The sequence below is a fragment of the Xenopus laevis genome, chromosome 1S (genome assembly GCF_017654675.1).
Source record: "Xenopus laevis strain J_2021 chromosome 1S, Xenopus_laevis_v10.1, whole genome shotgun sequence".
Lineage (NCBI taxonomy): Eukaryota > Metazoa > Chordata > Amphibia > Anura > Pipidae > Xenopus > Xenopus laevis.
Window position 1 is genome coordinate 94,463,386 of NC_054372.1, and position 26,603 is coordinate 94,489,988.

At 39.5% G+C, this 26,603-nt stretch overlaps 1 protein-coding gene across 1 annotated transcript in view; it reads left to right on the plus strand.

Annotated features, from left to right (window-relative positions):
* Window positions 1-26,603, plus strand: part of pde4c.S (phosphodiesterase 4C S homeolog) — a 306,375-nt gene that overhangs the window by 34,633 nt on the left and 245,139 nt on the right. The window contains exon 2 of the mRNA XM_041579924.1: window positions 18,009-18,069. Coding sequence (XP_041435858.1) covers window positions 18,031-18,069 — 39 coding nt within the window. The 5' untranslated portion in view covers window positions 18,009-18,030. The remainder of the gene's footprint in view (window positions 1-18,008; window positions 18,070-26,603) is intronic.

Sequence of the window (26,603 nt, forward strand, 5' to 3'; positions counted from 1 at the left end):
TTTGACCTGGACAGCCCAGTTTTTTGAAGGGCTGTAATGATGGGCGAATTTATTCGCCAGACGTGAATTTGCGGCAAATTCCCGCAATTCGCAAAACCACCGTGAAAATTCACCGGCGTCAAAAAAATGGACGCCGGCGACTGCATCCAGAACCGGACACCGATGCCGTTTTGCTAAATTTTTAAAGGGCTGCCCTGGTCAAAACTGCCTGCCCGGTTTTCCAAATTAGGAATATGACCGACGAATCGATCAAGCAATCGCGACATCATAGCCTGCCCCTGCGGGGCACAGCCCCACCCCAAAACCCCACCCCCATTGCATCATGTGCCCGCCCCCTGCCCGGATTCAAATGGTTCAAAAGGTGGCAACCCTAACCCTAACTTGGTTCAATTCCAAATGTGGAAGTTTGTATGTTCTAACACTTCATGCACACATTGGATTCAACTGAGATGAGAATATATAAAAACCCAGTGAAATTGTGAGCACTGTCCATTGTTATAATAATCTCTTCTTTGGGATGAAGCAAAGAAATGATTTTAATTATGTTTTAAAACAAACATGAAAGATTCCCTGTTGGATAAATTACATACTGTGCTGTTTTAATAGCCCTTAGCACAAACCAAATTTAAATATATTGCTGTGTTTTTTAATATATCATAATTTTGCTGTTATAAAATATATATGTTATAATATACTTTATAGAAATTGTTATTGTTGTTACATGCTTTGATTAAGGCAGCATGCAGTATTATTATTTGGGGCAAGGTTTTACTTGGACACGTTGCCCAAGTGATGCCATCATATCAGTGGCTAAGGACCAATATAAGTAATGATTTATCATCCTACCATGTTTACCTAAGAATTATTACAAAGACTGTCTAAAAGGCTAACATATAAGGTTAAAGAAAGGCATTACAAAGCAAGGAAAGCTTTGTTTGAATCCTTTATCAGTTCCCAGTAGTTTAGTTGTTATACAATATGAGTAATCTAAAAACATCCTGGGAAATGACTGAAACTAATGTCTATGCAATACTGTGCCAAGCATGTTTAGGTACCAATGCCCTAATGGGACCTTTGCCAATGTCTGAATCCTCTCTAAGATTGAGTATAAGTAGTCCTTTGGCAACCTCACAGGAATAGCTTCCACGTTGAAATGGGTAGTGTTTATTTAGACAAGCACTGTACATTACTGTTATAAGCCAAAAATTTAAATAGATGCAATTCATTTGCATTTTTTTTAATGCCAGCAATGCATTAAGAAACAGATAGTTTAGAGAAAAATGCTCTATTTGGAAAGTCGAATGAATACCAGTCGGTACAGCAGGGACTGGCTGGATGTTCCCATGACAAAAAAACAGGCAATCCAATACTGTAGATCAGTGGTGTCCCATTTCTGTGGTACAGAGGGCAGGAATTTTTCTGGCCTACATGGTGGAGGGCCGATAATGGAAGCCAGTGTTGACCACTCCCCCTTTAAAACCACACCCATGTTATCTCAAAAATTTTAACACCATGTCCATATTAAAGGTGGTAACACACCAAAAAAACAAAAGCTTGCCGCTCACTGCAGGGATATCTCTCATATTTGAAAAATGTAAGTCATACCCTTAAAGGGATCCTGTCATCGGAAAACATGTTTTTTTCAAAACGCATCAGTTAATAGTGCTACTTCAGCAGAATTCTGCACTGAAATCCATTTCTCAAAAGAGCAAACAGATTTTTTTATATTCAATTTTAAAATCTTACATGGGGCTAGACATCTTGTCAATTTCCCAGCTGCACCTGGTCATGTGACTTGTGCCTGCACTTTAGGAGAGAAATGCTTTCTGGCAGGCTGCTGTTTTTCCTTCTCAATGTAACTGAATGTGTCTCAGTGAGACATGGGTTTTTACTATTGAGTGTTGTTCTTAGATCTACCAGGCAGCTGTTATCTTGTGTTAGGGAGCTGTTATCTGGTTACCTTCCCATTGTTCTTTTGTTTGGCTGCTGGGGGAGGGGGAAGGGAGGGGGTGATATCACTTCAACTTGCAGTACAGCAGTAAAGAGTGATTGAAGTTTATCAGAGCACAAGTCACATGACTGGGGGCAGCTGGGAAATTGACAATATGTCTAGCCCCATGTCAGATTTCAAAATTGAATATAAAAAAATCTGTTTGCTCTTTTGAGAAATGTATTTCAGTGCAGAATTCTGCTGGAGCAGGACTATTAACTGATTCATTTTGACCATAAATATACCATAAACATACCCTAAAATCCATATGATGCCTCCTCTCCAGTGGATAACACAGCACCCCCAGCACATGATTAAACACCTTAGAGCAGGGTTGTCCAACCTTCTGGCTTCCCTGGGCCACATTGGAAAAAGAAAAATTGTCTGGGGGCCACACATGAAATACACAAACACTTTTGATTTGTAAAAGTAAAGAAAATACACAGAAAAGAACTACAATGCCAGTTGGATAACCAGATGGAGATATACACTGGAATATGGGACACCTGCATATTAAATAGAATTATTATTATATTATGATGTTTCCTCTGGAACTGAGATTTTCAAGCTGGGCCGCATTCATATCTATCCTGGGAGGGCCGCAAGTAGGACACTACTGCCTTAGAGGTCCCTAACAACAATTTCCAAATGCTAATAACCCCCCAGAACAAACCCTACCAGGCTCATGTCCCACAGGGTAAAGAGTGTGGCACACACAAGAAGCATAGGGCAGGCAGACTATGGCACACACTTAGGGCATGGGGAAGGAAGAATAGAGCAGGAGACAGGGAAACATATCAGGACTCTAAGATGAACAGTTCATACTGTGCTAAATACAGTAACTCAATGCTGGTGTCAGCACTTTTGTCTAAAGTGGGAAGAGGTGAACAATGTGGTCACTTTCAGTCTGGGTCTGATATGTGAACAATACAGGGCTTTAGAGGTGTGAACAATAGAGGTGTTACAGGTGTGAGCAATGCAGGATTTTACTGTCTGTATTTGATGTTTATACCACGCAGGGGCCAGTTAATCTCAGTACTGATACCTTAAAGCTTACACAAGGTAAGGAATCACAGCAGGCAGACTTTCATATGGGGGCCACACAAGAGGGGGATTGGGTGTGGGCCACCGACTGGACAGTCCTGCTGTAAATGAAGAGGTTGCTTACTTGTGCCTTTTGTAGAATGATTCAGTCCTTTTAAGGTAATTACTGCTGACTTGGAGACCACTAACTTGCTATTATCAGAGGATAAAAATAGGCTGTGCATTAGCCTGCTGCCTGAGTCCTTCAATCTCTTGCCACTTCAGATCTTATCGGATTTTCTGTTCTACAAGAGTGTGGAAATGCCAAAGCTGATAAGATCCAATAATACAAGACCAGTAAAGTGTTCTACAGTTGAAAAATTCAATATCATTTGCACTTTTTCAGAGAGGACAATTTAGGCTGTGCTGTAACCCCATTTGATATTCAAATAAGAGACCAGCACACCTTTAAATAGGAGTTGATTACTATGGATTGATTGTAATGAATCATTCTATAAAGCTCAATAGTAAATGAGCCCATAATATTGTCCATTTTTACAAATTTATTTATTCTAATTTGTTGCTTTCCTATTAATTTTCAGTGGATTATTATAGAGGTCGTTCACCTTTAAATTAACTTTTAGTATGATGTCATGGGTGATATTCAAAGACAATTTGCAATTGGTTTTCATTTTTTATTATTTGTGTTTTTTTTTAACCTTTATGGAACAGTAGTTTTCTATACATTGATTTGCTTCTCCTTCTATTAATCTACAGTATTTACATAGATGGACAATTGTATTGATTTTCTTATAATATGCACTATACCTCACTGGCCAAACTCATACATAAGAAATTACATGAAAAATCAGAGTTGTTTTGAAATCCATATAAAATGCTATAATGAACATATTGCTCTGTGTTAAAAACAAATAATCACAAAGAATTAGTCAATCTAAATAAGAATAGCCATTAATTTCTGGCAGAGATGTGGCATATTAAGCTGGTTACTATATATTGCATGCCTATTTTTTTTCATTCTGCAGTGGGATATTATGTTCATGTTATAGCTGTACATGCTGTGTGTCCCATGTGGCAAAACAACATGCTTCCCTTTACTATACAACAGTAATATGTTTTGATATGTATGTGCAATTTGATTTGTTTATTCTTAGTGCTTAATATGGAAAGATATCGAAATGTCAGAGATATGAATAAGTTATTTCACTAGACTGCAAATAGAGTAAACAGTTTTGTCATTTTTTTCCATATTTTCAATTTAAAAAATATATGAGCTTTTAATATGTTAGTTGGAGTGAAACTTTCCCCCAAAGAATATGGCTGCTAACTTCTAAAATTGTATATTTAGCTGTAAATTGGGTGTGGTGGTTCATAAATTTGTGTTGCACCGCTCAACATCAGATGCTCCCATATGCATGTCCCTTCACTGGCACCCAGTTTCTTCTAGAATCAAATTCAAATTACTAACACTCAATTTCAAGGCCCTTAATAATGAAGCCCCTCCCTATATTTCATCTCTGATCTCCAAATGCTCTCCTTCACACAAACCTTCACTCTGCTTCTGACCTTCGCCTCGCTTCTCCTCTCATCACTTCTGCCAATTCTCGTCTACAAGACTTCTCTCGGGCCTCTGCTTTTCTCTGGAACTCTCTGCCTCCAGCTGTCAGACTTTCTCCTTCTTTCCAAACTTTCAAGAGCTCCTTAAAGACCCACCTGTTTAAAGAAGCTTATTCAATGTCCCTTAATTAATCAATGATTGCTGTATCAAAAATCACAAATTGTTGCTAAAATCCTAATGTCTCAATTGTACTCTAACCTTTACTTTGTAAACTCTAATTTGTAGGGCCCTCTAATCCTATTGTACTCTGTAACCCTTGTTTGTTATCCTCCATTTATCCCCTGTTTGTTATAACTAAGGTAAAGCACTGCGTATCTTGTCGGCGCTATATAAATAAATGATGATGATGATGTTAGCGATTACAAGCTTTCAGTCACTAGATATACTAAATGATGAATAATAGAATGTATACGTTGCAGAGCCGGGCCAACCCAGCCAGGCGCCCTAGGCAACCTGGCGAAACTGCGCTCGGACGCGCATGCACGAAACTGCGCTCGGACGCGCATGCGCGAAACTGCGCTCGGACGCACATGCGCAGAAGCGCTATCACAAGGAATTATCTGTGGCAGTCGGCGAAAGACAGGACCGGACAATGGGGTAGGCATCAGAGCAGGTACATGCCTGGCGCCCCCCCAGCTTTGCGCCCTAGGCACGTGCCTACTCTGCCTACCCCTATTTCCGGCCCTGATACTTTGTGCTGTCTAACTTTATGTGATTCCCATAATCATCCCACCAGAGCTTTACAAATTTAATCTTTTGCTAACTTGGTTTAGAACAAGTGCATTGTCAATAGGCACAGTTGTGCACCATTCATTAAAAGGGGCAGGACAGATGCACAGGCAACTAAGTGGAATGCGGAAGCAGGTTTGGGTGAAAGTTGGCCAATGTGTTGCAACAATGTGTGTTCTCCATTGCATAAATTGTAGGCACCTGCACCCGGGCCGCCATCAGGGGGGCACAGGGGGTACTTCTGTACCGACTTTACAGTGCCGAAGCCGTGCCGCCCCTTTTAAAATTCTGAACTGCCGAAAAGCCGAAGTCCTGAATCAGCTAAAAGACCCGAAGTCACTAAAATAGACGAAGTTGAAATCCTGAAGCCACGCGTTCAGTTCTACTGAACACCAATGTGGTTTTTTTAATTTTTTTAAACCCCTGACCACCAATGTATTATTTTTATACTCTATAGGCCCCTGCCACCCATGTTTTTTTTAAACTTGTAGGGGCCCCTGACCACCAAAGTTTTTTTAAAACCTTTTATGGGGGGCCCTGGTGCAATTTTTTATTTTTATTTATAGGGGGGCCCTGACCACCAATGGCTTTTTATAACTTGTGAGTGAGGGAGTTTACCGTTTTTAGCACTGGTGTGGACTGGTGTAGGGTGGGAGCGGGATCTGGGGTGGGACTTTGGGGTGGGTGGGGACCAGAGGGCCCAGAAAATTTTGCTGTACGGGGCCGCGTGATTTCTGATGGCACCTGAGTGTGCAATGACCTTATGGACAATGATGTATGTGAAATTAAATAAACAATACAAAGATATAGCAGTAAACAGCGATGCTGTCAGATATTGCCATTCTTACTTCTGCTTTCTGCTCCCTGCGTCTAAAATTTGCTGGCACTCTTAAAGCAGCCCATGCTGCCCACCCCTATAATTGCCTGAAAAATAAAGGCAGTGATATAGTGAAGAAAGGAAACACTGCCATAAAATTATTTTGGTTTTTAATTACATCTAATATTCTGAATTCTGACAATCTCTCTTATAGGTTACCAGGTGCAGCCTTTAAAAGTAAGTAATAGAAAGTCAGGGCTGCAGTAAGAATTCTTTCTGCCAGTTGAGGGTAATTTGTGCCTTTAATTCTGAAAGCCAGCAGGAGTCTCTGTTTTGCCACTGACCTATGATTGCTGATTGTTGTATATCACAGCATCCCTTAATGGCTCCTGGTTCCCTTACCACATTATGCAGCCTGAATTGAAACAACTGAGCTTTATTTTTCCCGTTAACCATTCATATGTATAAACTTAGTTGCAGTTTCAACCTCAACCTAATTGACTAAAACCACTGGCCTGTGTATGGGACCAATATGGTCTCATTCTGAAGTATTCATAGCTATGGCTCATTTTAATATTTTTTTTAGTATATAAGAATTTTGCTCCGAAATCAGAGTGAAAGCTTGAATGTTCATTTTTGTTTTTTAACTGTGATGGTCATGGTAATTAAACATCAGAACAAAATAGAAGTAAACTTCGTGTGATTTACATAGTTATATAGTAAGTTAGGTTGAAAAAAGACACACGTCCATCAAGTTCAACTTTTTAACTCTATTTTAACCTGCCTAATTTCTAGTTGATCCAGAGGAAGGCAAAAAACTATTTAAATAGTGATTAAAAAAAACTTCAGTTAAATCATTTACTGTGCTACACTAGTCATTTTCATTATAGTATAGATATGCACTGTCCAACTTTGTATATATTGTGGGCTAATTGACTGCTCCACAGGTTTGTGATTATTATCAAACACTCATTTTAAGGACAGAGACACATGCTCAGATTCAGGGATATTAGTCGCCCAGCGACAAATCTCCTCTTCTTGGGGGCGACTGATGTACAGAACTACCTTCCCACGGCTAGAATGTAAATCGCCGGCGGGATAGCACTCCGAGCACTTCGTTTTCCGAGGCGACTTCGGAAAACGAATCGCTCTGAGTGCCACCCCGCAGGCGATTTACATTCTAGCCAGCGGGAAGGCAGGGGAAGGCAGTTTGGGGAGATTAGTTGCCCTGAAGAACAGGAGATTTGTCGCTGGGCAACTAATACTACCGAATCTCATTGTGTGTCTCTGCCCTAAATTCCTGAATTTTACAACACTTCCTAATGGTTTATCTAAGTCCAGTGCATTTGATGAGTATAGTACTTTCCCACCTTGTGGTTTACACCTTGTATAAAAAAAGCCTTTAAAACCACTGTGAATTTTAATTTTAGGGAGCTGCCGTAGGAAACAGAATTATATCTTTAAGTGGGCACCTAGGAATAGTGAATCCTAGTTAGTCTGGCAATCTGCAAACCAAGTGGTATATTTATAAAAGACTGAAGTTAGAGCTCGCCACAGTCCTCTAGAGTGAAATGCCGACACTCTTCATTCATTACTATGGGATTTTTAAAAGAGTATTTATCAGTGGGTGAAAGTGAAAGTTCAATCTTTTGATAAGTATGCCTTTCAAAATCCTATAGAAAGGAATAGAGAGTGGTGTAATTTCACTCTAGTGGACTGTAGCTATTTCTAACTTCACTCTTTGATAAATATGCCCCCAAGTATTGTTGTAGGTTGTGCGTGTGACTTTCAGAGTGATTTTGCATAAGCTGCCACATTGTGTACAAATAAATGCTTTGCTGGTTAAACCTTGCCATCAACAAAGCACTGTAATGCAAGGAAAACCTGACTCCTGTACATATTTATAGAAGAATAGTTGGTGACGCACATCTTATAATTTGCATTACAGTACTTGCATGTAAAAGTACTCACTGCAGGGGTCACCTGAACTATATCCCCAATAATTATATATATATTATATATATATATATATATAATTATATATATATATATATATCAGAGCAGTGCACTCAGTTTAGGCAATATAGAAAATGTATTTCATTACACAGTCACCCAACATGTTTTGACCCCCAAACTGTGAGTGGGTCTTTGTTGCAGGCGTGCAATTTTGTGCAGTACTTTACCTCTGCACATTTTAAAAGAACCAGAATTTTCCAATCCCATATTATCAAGAACAAATATAGCATTAAATGCTATATTATTTGCAATACAGCCATGGTAGTTTATCTACTGGAATGTACTTATTCAATATTACCATATTCAATATGTAGGTCAGACCTCCTATCCATTCAAGAATTGTATTAGGGAGCACATGCTGGACATAAAAAAAGGAAATCTGGATTCCAGTGTAGCAGGACACTTTAAAGAGTGTAATTGTGGTGATGTCACAAAACTGTCAGTCATAGGAACTGAGACAAAGCAGTAAGTGGAACTAGAGGAGGGGACACTACTTTAAGATTACTTTGTGTAGAAACAAAATGGATTTTCTATCTCCAAACAAGGATAACCCTTGGCCTCAACAGTGACTTTGATGTAACATGTTTCTATAAATGAAACATAGCCTCAACAGTGACTTTGTTATAACTTGTCTCCACTTCTATCGACCTTAATGCTTTAATAATAAATAGTTTCCCTGGTGGTCTAATGGCTTTGCATGAGGGGGCTTCTGCCATGCCTTCGGTGGGGACGCCCACGGCATGGGTCTGTTCCCTTCCAGCGCCGGTTCTCCTATGGTGCGCTGCGGCCGCGTGCTTCCGGGTTTCTGCGCCGAGTGATGACGTCATCGCGCAACTGTGCAAAATTCTAACTATTTAAAGGGGCTTTGTTGTTAAACACATTGCCCATTGTTAGGTTCAATTAGTGTGTTCCTGGTGCAATTTTTTGTGTAACCTCCCTGATCTTCTATGTATTGACCCTTGCTTGGCTGTTTACTCTGACCTCTCCAAGCTGAACCCTGCCTGTCTGATTATTCTACGTTCTCCAATCCTGATTCCGGCCTGTCTGACTATTCTACGCTTTCCAATCCTGATTCGGGCCTGTCTGACTATTCTAGCTCTGCTTGTGCTGGCCCGGCCTGCCTGTTCCACGCTGTGTTGACTGGCCTGTCTTCCAAGTTGTGTTTTTCCATCCAGTATCCTTGGTGAGACGATTGTGCCCCTTCCAGAACCTGTAGCTTTGCTCCTCTCTTAGTAAGACCTGGCGGCATCCAATTAGCCGAGGGCTCCTCCCGAGGTGATAGGCGGCTGTTAAAGGCAGAAGTAAGTACCGAGACCAGGGAGCCTAGCACTGGTACTGGATTTAGGGTGCTGTTTGTGACAAATGCATACCTCCCAACTGTCCCAGCTTGTTACTGAAATGTCCCAACTTTTTTATTTGATCTCCAGCACTGAACAGCCAGAAAAAGATACAAAGTTTCTAACTTAATTGGCTTTTGGCAATTCTGACAGAGCCCAGAACAGCTACCAGGTACACTTGGAAACTTTTGCAACAATTTCAGATAAGCAAATGAGAAATTTTAACAATTTAACATAAGCAGATCTCTTGGGGAACTATGACTAGCAGCTTAAAGGGCAATTCACTTTCATTAGCAAAACTGTAATAACACATAAAAACCACAGAAATGTGTTCAAACTTTCATAACCTTTCAAATTTTGTAAAATAAACATGGCAACTAGTGGGTGTGGCCACAAAATACCTGTTTAATACCTACATTTTCTCTTTTTGTTTCCCCTGTTTTCTTCCTCTCTCCTTTTCTTTATAACCCTCTCTGATGTCTCCACCTTCTTTATCTGTTTAACACTTCTCTATGTTTTCTACTTCTCTTCTAGCAATATTTTCTCACATTTTATCCTCTATATATTTAAATATAAGTGGAGAGGAGCAAAAGAAAGTACCGGGATTCAAAACTCTTGCATCCCCACTGCTGGGGGATGCTATTTCACAGAAATAAACAAATGAAGTGGTGGCATTCTTGTGCATCCCTCCCCAATTCCAGCACTGGTGACTATGTAATTAAATATTTTTTATATATTTCCTAAACTGAGTGCCCTGCTCTAACTTATATATCAATTGATGTCCTATGCTTATTAAAGGTGTGATTCAACTTCAAGTTTATTTTTGTTATATAAGGAGTAATTCTAATCAACTTTTTAATTGGCCTTCATTTCTTCTTTTTTTATAGTTTTTGAATTATTTGCCATTATCTTCAGACTCTTCGCAGCTTTCAAATTGGGGTCACTGACCCCATCTAAAAAAATGTCTGTAAGACTACATATTTAATGTTATTGCTACTTTTTATTTCTTATCCTTCTATTCAGTCAATCTCCTACTCATATTCCAGTCCCTATTCAAATCAATGTATTGTTATTTGGACCCTAGAAACCATATTGCTGAAATTGTAATCTGTACAGCTGCTGAATAAAAAGCTAAATAACTCAAAAAACAAAAATTAAAAAAAAGTAAATTAAAGCCATAGATGTTTTTATCTATTTCTCTAATTTTAAATTTTTCGCTTCTTTTACTCAAAACATTTTACTTGTATGCATTATACTTAAAAAGCCATACCGAGAAGTCTGTAAACAAATTGTTAGAGACCATAAGAAACATTTAATTGGGCACACAACAGTTAATTTGTCTAGGCATTCAAAAATCGTTTCCATGAATTGATTAACATAGAAATGGTCCTTGCATATCATCATCATACCATGCCTGCACTGTCAGTCTGGCAAAAGAACTAGGTCCATGCCATACAAAAATGGGTGCTTTTAAGCACGTTATTTTTGAATTACAGACCAGTGATTCAATAAAAGAATTTCACACTCATTTAATGTAACAATGCCTCTCTATAATTTACTCTGTAAATACTCAGTACTTCAATCAATAAAAGCTTTTAAAATAGCTGCTTACCACAAGCACACTTTTATTCCCTAAATTATTTATAGACAGACATCAAGTCAAGGACTATAAAAACGTTTAATAGGCTGGGCATGTTCAACAATTGGCCAACAATGGCTTCCTGTTGATTTTATTGCACTGTAAGGGTGAGGCGGCCATTAGTATGCCTGTCATTATTTCCAGGTCAGTAGCTCTCTGTTACTACGGACGCATAGCAGGTTGCTATACAAAGGCATTGATTGAAGGCAGTTACAGAGGTATAATCCAGCCAAGAGTTCTAGTGACAGTGAATGATAAGTTGATTTGTTGAATTCAGTGGTGCCAGAACAGTGGTCAGCTATTTCCATGTTCAAGTATGTACGTGTGTTACTGGAACAAAGTGTTCTACATTCTATGCGTTGGGTAATGTTCATTATCTTTGTCAACACACTTATTGTTATGCTGTAGATTGATAAGGATAAAGGAACTTAGAACTATTATTGTACAAAGGACTTCATGTTTGTCAAGAATGTTTATATACAGTAGTAATTATTAAGTGAGAAATAAAGTAAATACATTTCCTTAACACGCTGGCTTTGTTTGTCACTGTGACAAAAACAATAGTCTGTGAGTGTAATATAAATGTACGGTATGTAGGGATTTCTCATAGGGCAAATATCTTCTGTAACTAAAAATAAAAATCTTTCTTTCAGCTGGAGACATAAAGTTCCTTGGACTGCTGATCTCAGCTAGAGATGTCGCGAACTGTTCGCCGGCGAACTTGTTGGGTTCGCCATTGTTGGCGCTTTTTTTTGCCCTCTCACCCCAGACCAGCAGGTACATGGCAGCCAATCAGGAAGCTCTCCCCTGGACCACTCCCCTTCCCTATAAAAACCGAAGCCCTGCAGCGTTTTTTCACTCTGCCTGTGTGTGCTGAAGAGATAGTGTAGGGAGAGAGCTGCTGCCTGTTAGTGATTTCAGGGACAGTTGAAAGTTTGCTGGCTAGTAATCGTTTTGATACTGCTCTGTTATTGGAGGGACAGAAGTCTGCAGGGGTTTGAGGGACATTTAAGCTTAGGTAGCTTTGCTGGCTAGTAATCTACCTTCTACTGCAGTGCTCTGTATGTAGCTGCAGTGGGCAGCTGTCCTGCTTCTGATCTCATCTGCTGACTGCTGCAATAACAGTAGTCCTTGTAAGGACTGCTTTTATTTATTTTTTTGTTGTTTTACTACTACTACTACTACTACTACTATAAGAGCCCAGTGCTATTAGTCTAGCAGTGTTGGGGAGTGGGACTGGTGTGCTAATCTGCTGCTCCTAGTAGTTCAGCAGCACCAACTTTAATTTTTTTTTTTTAATATTCATTTTTTTTTTATTTTACTTTTTTTTATTTTACTACCGCTGTAGTAGTGTATAAGTTGACCTTTTAGGCATTATTTGCCCTGTAGGCATTATTTGCACAGTGTTTTCTTCAACCCGCCATCGAGCTGTGTGACCTTGTTCACATTCTGTCTAAATATCCATAATATTACCGTCTCCAGAAAAAACACCGGAGTCACTTTTTTCAAGCAGCCATAATATATTTTACGTAATCCGTATCCACCGCTGTAGTAGTGTATACGTTGGCCTTGTAGGCATTATTTGCACACTGTTTTCTTCAACCCGCCATCGAGCTGTGTGACCTTGTTCACATTCTGTCTAAATATCCATAATATTACCGTCTCCAGAAAAAACACCGGAGTCACTTTTTTCAAGCAGCCATAATATATTTTACGTAATCCGTATCCACCGCTGTAGTAGTGTATACGTTGGCCTTGTAGGCATTATTTGCACACTGTTTTCTTCAACCCGCCATCGAGCTGTGTGACCTTGTTCCCATTCTGTCTAAATATCCATAATATTACCGTCTCCAGAAAAAACACCGGAGTCACTTTTTTCAAGCAGCATTCATATATTTTACGTAATCCGTATCCACCGCTGTAGTAGTGTATACGTTGACCTTGTAGGCATTGTTTGCCCAGTTTTTTTGGCCACAGCCACTGAAGCACAGAGGCCAGAAAAAATATGCCATATAAATGCTGAAAATAGTCATTTTTTGCCATACGTTGACTCAACGTATATGGCAAAAAATGACTATTTTCAGCATTTATGTGGCATATTTTTTCTGGCAACTGTGCTTCAGTGGCTGCAACCAAAAAAACTGGGCAAACAATGTCTACAAGGTCAACGTATGGCGAAAAATTACTATTTTCAGCATTTATATGGCATATTTTTTCTGGCAACTGTGCTTCAGTGGCTGCGTCCAAAAAAACTGGGCAAACAATGTCTACAAGGTCAACGTATGGCGAAAAATGACTATTTTCAGCATTTATATGGCATATTTTTTCTGGCAACTGTGCTTCAGTGGCTGCGTCCAAAAAAACTGGGCAAACAATGCCTACAAGGTCAACGTATGGCAGTTGTTTAAAGAGAACAGTAGATTACTAGCCAGCAAAGCTACCTAAGCTAAAATGTCCCTCAAATCCCTGCAGACTTCTGTCCCTCCAATACAGAGCAGTATCAAGCAGATTACTAGCCAGCAAACTTACTATCATCTGTCCCTGAAATCACTAACAGCTCTCCCCCTACACTATCTCTTCCAAGCACACACAGGCAGATTTTTCAGATACATTTTTGCCCTTGATCCCCCTCTGGCATGCCACTGTCCAGGTCGTTGCACCCTTTAAACAACTTTAAAATCATTTTTCTGGCCAGAAATGTCTTTTCTAGATGTTAAAGTTCGCCTTCCCATTGAAGTCTATGGGGTTCGCGAACCGTTCGCGAACCGCTCGCATTTTTGCGCAAGTTCGCGAATATGTTCGCGAACTTTTTTTCCGACGTTCGCTACATCCCTAATCTCAGCTGCCAGGAAAATGATATTGCAGCAGTGGCACAAGGCAGACTATCTATTCCACCTCATAATAGACTGAGCTAAGGCTGCGATTGAAAAAAAATAGAAACAGGTAGAGAAATAGTTTGATGTTTTAGTTAGATACATTCCAGCCCTTTCTGGATATTTGAGAACTTTGAAAACTTCAAAAGCTTACCATCATTTGGTATGTCTTGGAAACTTGAAGCGAAAAAATAGAAAAATCGGCAAGCATATAAAGGGCCATATTAATTTGAATTTTCTGCAGAATTGTGCTGATCACTGCAGAATATTTATTATGGTTTTTACCTGTACTATTTTGAATTGGACAGTCTAGTTTTTACACAGGCTGATTCAAAAATCGGATTCAAAACTACCTTTGAGACCTGAAAACAAACATTGTCAATATGTGCCATTAATGGGCGAATCCCTGCCCCTTATGCCACTACTTGGCCTACTGATGTCATCAACTCATCCCAACTGTCATCAACCTACCCACTGATGTCATCCCTTTGCCCCAATGTCATTAGGGCTGCCGCCTTTCTGTTTTAAAGATTCCAGGCCCTGACAGTAAGGCGGAAGCATGACGCAAAGAGGAAGAGCTGTAACTTAAAAATGGTGGAGCTGTGTGGTAAACAGGTGTATCATTGCTGATTAGGTATAAATTTCATCAGTCAGGGAGAATAAGCTGAACTGAAATTGGGTATTAGGGGCGGGACAGATGGCAACTCTAAACATCATCTGCCCACCTCCTGGCTTCAGTGTCAGTATGGACAAAAGATAAGAGTCGGCAACCCTCAAACCTTTGCTGGTATAATTTTATTGTATATCTTATGACAGGATATAAGAAAATCTCTTCCATAATGATTTTCATTTAAAGCACTGTTCTGTTTGTTACTTCCCCAGTGATCACATGCCACACCTCCTAGATTAATAAAATACAACCCTTCTGACTTATTTTACATGGAATAATAGGAGGTCTGTTCAAATTCAATATAAAGCTTGGGTATAGCACTCTTAAAGGGAAAGTTTGCTTTGTGTAACCTATTTTAATGTTTATGGTTTTCAAATTGTTAGCCTTTCTATTTTTCTGCTTTCTTGCCTGAAACTCAAAAAATCTTAAATTTTATTACTTTTGAATAGTTTGTCTTTCTATTCAGGCTCTTTGCTGTGCATCTTTTATCCTTACAAATTGCTGCATTGTTGCTAGGGTGTTATATCACTAGCAAAAATGTGCCCCTTGATATCACCAAAGTGAGTAGATTTCAAAACATGATTAGTTCTGTTATCTTTCTCCAAAAGCATACCAGTTCCTCTTTCTCTCAGCAACTAAGGTTTCAGACAATCAGAAGTAGAAATACGTTCTACTCTGACTCTGTGGCGTGCTAGTAGAGCAAAGGCTTTGACAAGGTCAATATCTGTTTTAAAACCTAAGGTGAGATGTTATTTTCTTTCTTAAAACTAGAGTTATTAAGCATGGCATGACATTTGCCATCATTTTCAGGCTTTCTCATTTTCTATGAAATTTATGAATAATGATAGCTGGATCTTCCCATTGATAGATTTGCCCAAGGATGACGGTGTAGCCATTCTGCTCCATCTGAAAAAGCAATTCTCTCAAATATATGAGTACAAGCAGTATGTTATTTTAGCTCTAAAAGATTTTAACATTTCAGCTAGGGATGCACCGAATCCACTATTTTGGATTCGGCCGAACCCCCGAATCCTTTGTAAAAGATTCGGCCGAATACCGAACCCAATCCAAATCCTTAATTGCATATGCAAATTAGGGGTGGGAAGGGGAAATCATTTTTTACTTCCTTGTTTTGTGACAAAAAGTCATGCAATTTCCCTCCCTGGCCCAAATTTGCATATGCAAATTAGGATTCGAATGGCTGGGCAGAAGGATTCAGCCGAATCCAAATCCTGCTGAAAAAGGCTGAATCCCGAACTGAATCCTAATTTCAGCTATTCACATTAAACTGAGTAATGACAGCATATGCTATGGTATATGGTAGGTAGCACATTGCATTTGTATTACAGATTAGATTTAATAATTATTCATCTTTGCAATGGCAAATGTATGCATTCATGCAATCCTATCACCCCAACAACAACTGTGTATCTCTCCTAACAGGTTGCCTAGCGTTTTAGGGTCTTGGGGACCTACAAATCATTGTATTGTGCCAGTTTTTATATATTACAGCTCCTTCTCTTAAAATGTGAGAATTCAGGGCTTCCCTGGGGCATACCATCTTGTAACTTTGCACCCCATGGTTTTACACCCTATTTAGACCCAACTGAATTGTAAGTTCTTTTTCTTTTTTTTTTTATTGTGTTTGTTAACACTGGAGCCTGAATACTTTTATACATATAGTATATAATATTGTATTTATATGTGCTAGTACTATTTATATATTGGTTGCATGTACAGTGCTGCATATATAAATAAAAATATGCATACATGCATGTTGAAACTGCTACTCTTTTGTGCAGTGCCACAATGACATGTGTGGTTATGTATTAACACGGTGATGTAGCGGAAAGTCAATGGGCCTCCTAGGAAAATATTTGATATATAATTTACTGTATATATAATATTTTTTAGTGCTACCACAACCAAGAATTTTTGGGGAGGATTACCTCTTTTGCATTGACAAACACTGAACGTGGGTATCAAGTTACTGTATCTTAATAGTTTCCCTTTAGCAGGAGTGCCCGTACTTTACTAATGAGAGGTGTACTTTGAGTGATGTTGTCCCATTATGATCTACATCTGTAAAAGTTAGCATTCTGTTCCATGGAATATATTACTTACATATTGTATTGATTTATGAGAGAATGTATATTGCTATATTTAACAACTATTTCTTATGTGCCTTTACATAATAAATATCTGAATGAAAAGCATGAAACAGGAGGGAGATTTAGTCAAGCTGTTTGTTGACAGTGTCTTGCAATCTACTGATCACCAGCTAAATCTACTGGTAGATACCATCTACCTTTTGGGCACCCCTGCCCTATAGTTTTAATTCAAGTCACACTGTGATGGTGTAATATGATTTTGTTTATGTTTAATGGTTATGTGATTGTGTTTGAAGCTTTTGAGTATATGATATTTTATACAAAAAACTTATTTGGCTATAGACTCCTGAATGTGGAACATGGAAGTCCCTAAACACATACAAGGGCCATCAGAGTGGGTTTTTTTGTGTGTAATGTTATAGTGCATTTCAGCCACTAGAGGGTGGGACAACAGAACTGAAAGCTCTGGACATTTGAGAGAGTAGGCTACTGGCTGTGTATAAATGTTTAATTACAGATTTTTTTTATTATTTTAACCACTGTTCTATTTTACATACAGTGTGTATTACTGTTATGCCAACATATTCTGCTGAATATTATATATTATTCCCTGCCCAAGTAGAGATTACACTACAGTATAAGGTCCCTACCCGTTATATTCACTGTAGTCAATTTCATTATTAGCCTACCTGTATTTTGTTGGTGGAAACAGATGCAAACATGTTTATGCTTCAGTGCTGAATCTCATAGGTTTATGGCACGCAGGGCAATTGTTAGAAAAATATGCCAATGACATGGTTCGCCACTGAAATGTTTTTTTTGGGGGGGCACTAAACTTTCCTAAATGCCCCCATTACCTTTGCAAATGGGAATCACCTGCAAGCGTCTAGTACTGTGAAGAAACGGACACCTACAGTTCAAAAATATAACATGGAGGGTTATTGAACGATAACTGTCTGCCTCTTGGCTGCACCAGTAGGCAGTTTTGAGAGTTTTTGTGTTCCCTTTGGAGCTACAATGCGATGAGGTAACACAGTATTTGAAATCACTCTTTGTTATTATCCATAGGCAAATGTATCCTATGCCCTGGTTCACCTAATGAATAATCACTGTGAAATAAAAAAACAACAGTATTCACTAACCTCTAATATTTTTGCTTTCTAGGGGCATATTAACAATAATCAAAATGAGGCGGAGTAGGACAATGTCTTTCCTTACCAATGAGGTAGGAAAACTTTTGATGGTTTTTTTGTTATTTGGCTAGACTTGTAATACAAACCTTGATAAATTTGCTGAAAACCAACAGGGAATACATTTTCCAGCTACAGGTATAGGATCCCTTATCCGGAAACCCGATATCCAGAAAGCTCCGAATTACGGAATGGCTGTCTCCCATAGACTCCATTTTATCCAAATAATCCAAATTTTTAAAAATGATTTCCTTTTTCTCTGTAATAATAAAACAGTAGCTTGTACTTGATCCCAACTAAGATATAATTAATCCTTATGGGAAGCAAAACCAGCCTATTGGGTTTATTTGATGTTTAAATGAATTTCTAGTAGACTTGAGGCATGAAGACCCAAATTACGGAAAGATCCATTATCCGGAAAACCTCAGGTCCCGAGCATTCTGGATAAAAGGTCCCATACCTGTATTAATATAAGCCTTTGCTAAAAAGGATTCTGTTGTGATTTTTTATGGTATAGTTTTTATAACTAAATTATACTGTGTACATTTCACATAATTTATACCATTTAAAATGTTATTCTTGAACCAGTGAATTAATTTTTTTATTGTAATGTTGTGTAGGCAGCCATTTCAGGTCATTTATCCTGGTCATGTGCTTTCACTATGGATCTGCTTTGCTACAGGCTATTGTTTCTCCAACTCAATGTAACTGGAGGATTCACAGTGGCACTTTTTTGGCACAATTTTTACTACTAAGTGCTGTTCTCATATTTACCACAAAGTACATGGGAGCATTTGTAGCAATGCAGGTGTCAGCTGTTATTCAGTTACCTTCCCATTGCTCTGGGCTACTTTGGGATAGGTGAGGGGGGTAGTGATATCACTCAACTTGCAGTTCAGCAGTAAAGAGTGACAGAAGTTAACCATAGAACAAGTCACATGACTAGGGGCATCTGGGAAACTGACAACAAGTCTAGCCCCATGTCAGATTTCAAAATTACAATTTTAAAAAATATGTTTCCACTTTTCACTGCTGTAGGAATGCTGTTAACGGATGCATATTGTAAAAAAAACATGTTTTCCCTTGACAGAATCCATTTAAAGTGCAGAGGCTGAATACAGTAGAGAGCTGAAGGCATGGAATGCTCCTTCTCTTTTAATGGGGTCAATGTGGTTTTAGCTGTTTCCTTGTCCTTCCTTGACCTAGCAATAAATGAAACATTTTATTTTCATATTCTTACTGCACTAGATCTAGTGGGATACAGGGTCACTTTCTCCCCAAGTGGGCTATTATCACTTAGTTGTTTAATACAGCCCAGACAAATCTGTAGATCTTTTTCTATAAAGCAAAACTGGAATGTATAGACTGCAGGTAATAGAGCAAATTCACCAACATTTACAAATATTATTTCTGAGCTTAGAAGTGTACTCTGAATATTTCTTCTTCTAAGCCTGTAATATTTTGCAGATTAATTTTTACTTTAATTTTGCTTTTTATGATATTATGCAGTCTGTTCCTACTCTGATAATCCAATATTTCTTTCTGAAAGGTTTGAGTATTGGTACTGCTTACTTTGTAATTTGTTTGCCAAGAACATGAGTTAAATCAACATGCCCTTTTTACCTTATTTATAACGAGCTTATCCAAATTTGCTGTTAAAATTCTGTGTAAATTAATTGAGGATCCGTTCCAATTATCTAATGCCTGAGTTTCCTGGATTCAGCTGTTCCTGCTATTGAAGATCGATTCATGAAAAGCTATTATACAGGAGATGATTTAGATATGGTGTTTAATGATATTTCGTGTTAGGAATTAGGGTTCTGCCTATAGGTGCATAATACTTATTAAAGTACACAGTATTACATACTTTATTAAAACATTGTTTTATCCGCTAGCTTAGGTTAAAAAAGCTATTGCCTGGGGTTATTCCAGTGAGCACCACAGAGCGATTCTCTTCCGACTTCTTCTTTCTTCAAATTTCCCGGGGAAGACATATGCATAGTAGACTGAAATAGCCGATATATTAGTTAAAGTTGGGCTTTTCACTCTAATTCCTCGTGAAGAAAGAAGAAGCCGGAAGAGGAGAGCTCTGAGGTGCTCACTAGAATAACCCTGGGCCGGGGCAGTTTTCTGCTGATAGGAGCACCGGCCTGGGTTTTCAGATAAGTAAATACATTCACTTGGGGGTGCCTAACATTTGGCACCCCCAAGTATGAAACGACTTTCCATCTCCTTTAAATGCTGAAAAGTAAAAACCCTGGAAATAGAAGGGTCTCCCTGAAAAGCTGAGCTACAGTAATGTACAAAATGGAGTTCAGAGAAAACAGGGGTGTGCTACTTAGCAAGCTAGTGCATATTAAAGTGGACCATGATGATGAGAGTACATGGGTTCCCCAAAACTTCACTCATTCCTTCTCCATTATCTGGCTGTCTTATAACTCTCTCTTCACTTCAGTTTTGGACCATTCCTCTGATGCTTTACACCACTTATTCCAACCATGTCCTCACAACATAGGGGCAGATTCACTAAATGGCGAATTGTCGCCAGCGACCGCTTTACACACATCGCACCACTTCGTCAGGCGCAAATTCACTAAGTTGCTCCCTGGGCGCCAAACACTGGCGACTTTTCGCTTTCGTTACTTCGGCAGTGTGAGCATTTCATAGCGAAGGTGAGCTAGCATTCGTGCCTAGCGAAAAAAAAAAATTAAAGTTGTATGGAGGTCTTTATTATGGTGGACTTTATTATGAATGTTGGTGCAAATGCTTGAAGTTACCCCTTTTTCAGGGAACCTTAATAAAGACAAGAGAATTTATATAATGCCCTACACATGAGCCCACTATAAAATGAAAGTTCCATATGTTAGGAAATGTCTGGAGAAAACCCAAAAAAAGTTTGTTAGGACTTTTGCAGGCAATCCCGCTTACAAAAAGGAAAAGTTGCCAGCGTTTTTTGACCTTTAATGAATTTTCGGCACACAGGATATGATGTAAGTGACAGAAGATTGAGGAAGATCTAGCTTCTTTTAAGCACTTCGCCTGGTCTTAGGTGGCAAAGTCAAATCTGGCAAAAGAGGTAAGGTTCAGTAAAATCCACTCTTTACTGAATTTGCGCAGTAAGGACCATTCGACAAAGAGTGAAATAGTCGCGTGGCAATAGAGTGCGAACGAACGATATCGATGGTCTCTTTCGTTAGCTAATTGACACCTACACCTGTTTGCACCTGAATTGGCGATGTCCCGCGGATGTGGTTTCTGTCGAAAAGTCGCTGGCGTTAGCCACTTCGCCCTTGTAGTTCTACCAACAGCAACTTTTAGGAAATATTAGCCATTCTCCAATTCTCTCCAGCCTCTGTAGCTTGTACCCTTATTTCTCTGTCTTTCTACACTGCTTTTCACTGATGACTCCAAACTTGCCTACCTTTTTTTTCTACCAACAGCTACTTTTATTAGGTCTCTGTTATGCTGCTGATCTTGACACCATTCTCTCCAGATACTGTAGCTTGTGCCCTCATTCCTCTGTCTTTTCAGTGACTCCAAACCAGAGCCGGGCTAACCCGGGCAGGCGCCCTAGGCAACCTGGCGGGCCACGGCGCCGGCTCTGTGCGCGGTTGACTGCGCATGCGCAAATTTTTTTGCCAGCGCGCATGCGCGAAATTTCACTCCAGCGCGCAAAATTTGTTCGCTCATGCGCAGAAGTGCAAGCCACCAGTGGCAGTCGGGGAGAGACGGGACCGGACACGGGGTAGGCGACAGAGCAGGTACGTGCCTGGCGCCCCCTCAGCTTTGCGCCCTAGGCACGTGCCTACTCTGCCTACCCCTAGTTCCGGCCCTGCTCCAAACTTATACTAACCTCCACACCACTCCAGGCCCTGCACTCAGGTCTGCACTGAGATTTAATAGGCCCTGGTATTTAGGTACACAGAGGCTCAATAAATAGTGTCTATGTCATCCTATATCAGTCCCTCTGTCATTACCAGAATCTACAGCTGGCCAGTCTGGGCCTGGCTGCCACCTTTTCAGTAACTAGCCCCATCAGTGTGCTTTTTGACCTTACTAACAAACCTTTCCAGTCACATTATGTCATTGCCACCACCTCCCAAAGAGCTGTCAAAGAGACAAAAATCCAAGGAGCTTCAGTGAAATATCATATTCTCCACTGGGATTTGAACCCATGACCATAAGTGCTGCAGGCAGGAGCCAATTTATCAAAGCAGGAGCCAGCTTGTCAAAGATGGATTGTCATATAACCTTCTGACAAAGTGCTAAAGTGTTCATCATATGACCCAGCTGCCTCATTGTATTGCTGAGTTTATCAGGTTTGTGAAGAGATAAAGTTTGTTCTCACAGGCAACCTAGTGTTTAACTTGACAGCTATTCACAGAAGAGATTCTTAAATTGTAACCATTTTCATTTCCTCTAAGTTGTTCACTCATGTGAGCACACAAATTTTGAGGCCAGAGCACACAACAAATTGTGGTGTGCACAAAGAATTTTGTAAAATATAACAACATTTTGTATCCACCCCAACCTGAGCACACTGTTTTTAAAAATATGCACATGCTTTTAAAATGCGCATGCAAAATAATTTTTTGGAGAACGTATCCAAGAAGGAATTAGAGGGAACATTGGAGGCAGCTGTCTAAGGAAATCCTTGAGATGGACTCAATTTCCTCCAAAAAACGTTATTGCGTAATGCACTTCACTTTCGCTACCCTGGATTACTCTATATTCTTAGGTTCAGGCCACACTGGGTGTTTTGGGGAGATTTGGTCGCCTGGCGACTTATCGCCTCGTTTTTGCGGTGACCAATCTCCCCAAACCCCTTCCCTCACTCTGCGCTGGCTAAAATGAAAAAAACGCCGGCACTAATCACACGCGGCAATTTGTTTTCCGAAGTCGCCGGTGAGTGGAACGACAAGAAGGTGACGTAGCGAGGGACCTGAGGTACAAGGGGTGTCAGTGTAGCAAAAAGAAGTGGGGCTGTTGTGGAGAGGGAATGGTTTGCAGGTAGGAGCAGCGACAAGATGTCCTTGCCTTGGGTGCCAGTACCTCTTGGCCCAACTCTGATTGTTATAGAAATGCTTGCCTTATCAGGTAGGACTTTCAGGCAAAAGGTTAATCAGCTGCAGGTTAAAGAGTATAGTGACGAGGGTGGGCTTACATTTAGTCAGAAAGTTAGCAGTCAGCAGAAAGTTTGACTGAACTGAAAGGGACCTTCTCACAAAGTGCTGACGGGTATATCATATGACCCTTCTTCTCATTGGATTCCTGAGGTCATAAGGTGTGTGAAGAGGTGAAGCGTGTCCTCACAGGTAGCCTAGTGGTTAGCCTGAAAGCTTTTTCAAAGGTTAACATCTTCGTTTGAATCCTTAAAGGAACAGTTCAGTATAAAAATAAAAACTGGGTAGATATATAGCCTGTGCAAAATAAAAAATGTTTCTAATATAGTTAGTTAGCTAAAAATGTAATGTATAAAGGCTGGAGTGATTTGATGTATAACAAGTCAGTCAAGACACTACTTCCTGCTTTTCAGCTCTCTTGGTTTACACTGACTGGTTACCCTGGTTACCAGGCAGTAACCAATCAGAGACTTGAGTGGAGGCCACATGGGTCATATCTGTTGCTTTTGAATCTGAGCTGAATGCTGAGGATCAATTACAAACTCACTGAACAGAAATGTACCATGTGCCCCCCTTCAAGTCGCTGACTAACTCAGAGTTATAGAACTGAAAACCAGGAAGTTGGATTCTGGCTGTTTTATTAGACATCTGTTCACTCCAGCCTTTATACATTACATTTTTGTCTAACTAACTATATTAGAAACATTTTTTATTTTGCACAGCCTATCCATTTACCCAGTTTTTATTTTCACACTGAACTATTCCTTTAAAATGCTTACCTGAATGCGGAGGGTTTTATAGTATTAATATTTGTCTTAGATTCAAATACTGCCATAAGCACATATTATAATTGAGCTGCTATGCGAACTGCTTAAGGTTGGAATATTTGAGACAGAAAGTTGTACACTGCTCTCCTTGTCGTTTTTGTGTGCGCCTTAACACGCCACGGTCCTTGATCCAAATCCTGTTGGCAGGGCTGTGTCCCACCCCATTACGTAAATAAAGCATTCTGTTGTCAGCCTTTTGGCTAATATCTTGTGTAGTATCTGTTTTTATTAGTTGCGGTAAGGGACCCTAGCTGTTAAGAGAGGCATATTGAGCCCAAGCTTTATTGCACCTCCAGGCTTTGCACCCTTGAGATGCCTCACGATCACTGGTGCCTGCAGGAACAATGATCACAGCATATGGGCACTTTTTCTCAAGGCACTTTAGTGGACACTGCTCTTTTAACCCAACCTGTTCTGTTCAATAGGCTGGGGCTGCACACAGCCATTTATTTTCATTGATTTTATGCAGCCCCAATCCACTCCTTCTCCTGCTCCATGCTTAACATCAGCATCGGAGTGGGTCAAAAGGGAGCTGCATTGCTAGTGTAATGAGCGCAATAGTGCTGTTGCCTCAGCTCATGGCAGGAGCGGCCCTGATTTTATGCGATTAATTTATTTATTCTACATATTTCTTAACGGTATCTTTTCTAATATTTTCAGTGCAGTAGGCTCTCTCGGGTCTGCATAGATCTAGGGAGCAATCTGATTCCCACTCCTTGAAACCCAGCCCAGCGATGGGCACTTTTTTTGAGATCTCTTAGGAAGTCTAAGAGGCATCTGAAAAATATCTATGCTGTGTCTTTTGGGTGGATGACACAAGTTTTTGGGATTTATTTTTTTGGTTGCGAGTCTCTTGGCACCCGCTTTTTGCACATGTGTGTTTTTAACTACACTTGACTGTATGTTTTTTGTGAGGCACCATTCTCGAGTTTACAGCGTACCTGACTTGACTTGACTTGCCTTACGGGTAAGGTCTCTGCCCTCCATTAAAACCATTTTTAACATTGTTTTTAATAATATCTAGCCAGCCTTACTCAGGTGCATATGGACAGACACCAATTCTTGGTAAGGACAATCACAATCAGTCAAACTCAAGAGAACACAGTGCAACATGAAAGTTTTCCAGAAAGATTATTCAGTGGTTATAGATTTAAGATGATTAATATTGCAATGCATGCACTGTTTATAGTTAGGGATGAGTAAATATCTTCACCTGATACAGTTACACAGCAAAATTCAAGGTTTAACTATTGGTGAAAATGTTTCCAGAAAAAAAATGTTATCGGAAATTGCTGGCAGTATTAGTTTGCCATGTATATATTTTGACCATCAGCATTATTTGAATTTCTCCATGCATTTTGGAAATGTCACTATTTATTAGCAAATCACTATATATACATTATATACTTTCATAATGAGGATACTATCAGTAATGAGGATGCTGGGGCTGGAGCATTAAGAACCACTACCCATCTACCAATGGTGACATTTAGACAACTATATTAAGGATTTTTCAGGATTCAGACGTTTGTTTTGGTGATATGCTGAGATGGGGTAATGGTATTTTGCCCACCAGAGTGATATACAAGCTTTCTAAGTTCTTTCTTTTATGCTGACATTGGAAGAAGGTGTTAGTCTGAATAGTCGGAAAGTATTTAAAGTTCTAATACATTTGAAGTATGTATTTGTTTCCCAGGCCACCATGAAAAACTGTATGAGATAAACCTGGAAAATAAAATCTCTATTGGTTGTTTTATCAAAGTGTGGAATTAGAACTTACCACAGATAAACTAACCCACCTTCTATTCATTCCTATAGGTTTTTTTAAATTGTATTTATCTGCCCCTAAGAGTGCCTGCTCAGTGTTTAAGTGTGAGTTACCAGTAATGGATTGCTTGCAGCTCTGTTATTGATGCAGAATCAGCCTACAATGTTGACTAAAGCCGCAGGTATAACTTGTCATGCCATTTGAACATTGAATTTGTGTGGTATTTATTTTTCCAGACAAACTTACGACATTTCTGTGACCAATATAGCATGTCAGGAGCATGTAGAAACATTTCAAAGAAACAGAGAACAACATTTTTATTGAATATAATCAACAGTAAAGTAGCAATAGTAATAATTTTTGGAACCCAATTACCCAGTGCAGTACATAATTACAAATGTTCTGTAATAAAACAAATTATATATGTAATTCTTGGGATTCCGCCATTCATAACTGAAGTGGTTTTCATACCTTGCTGAAATTATTGCATTAAAGGGCATGTAAAGTCTAAAATAGAATAAGGCTAGAAATGCTGTATTTTGTATACTAAATATAAACATGAACTTACTGCACCACAGGGGGTCACCATCTTGTAATTTTATTAAACATCTTTGCAAGACCAAGACTGTGCACATGCTCATTGGGTCTGGGCTGCTTAGGGATTGTCATAAACAAAGCTGCTTGAGTTACGCATGGCTGGGAAGTAAGGCGGGGGCATGCTGTTCATAAGTATGATTGTTTCCCTGCTCAGCAGTTAGGGACCATCTGACAATTCCTATCCACAGCAGTAAATGAAAGGAGACTTTCACTGCATACAGTCAGGTTTCTTATAAAAACGGTACACATTTTTT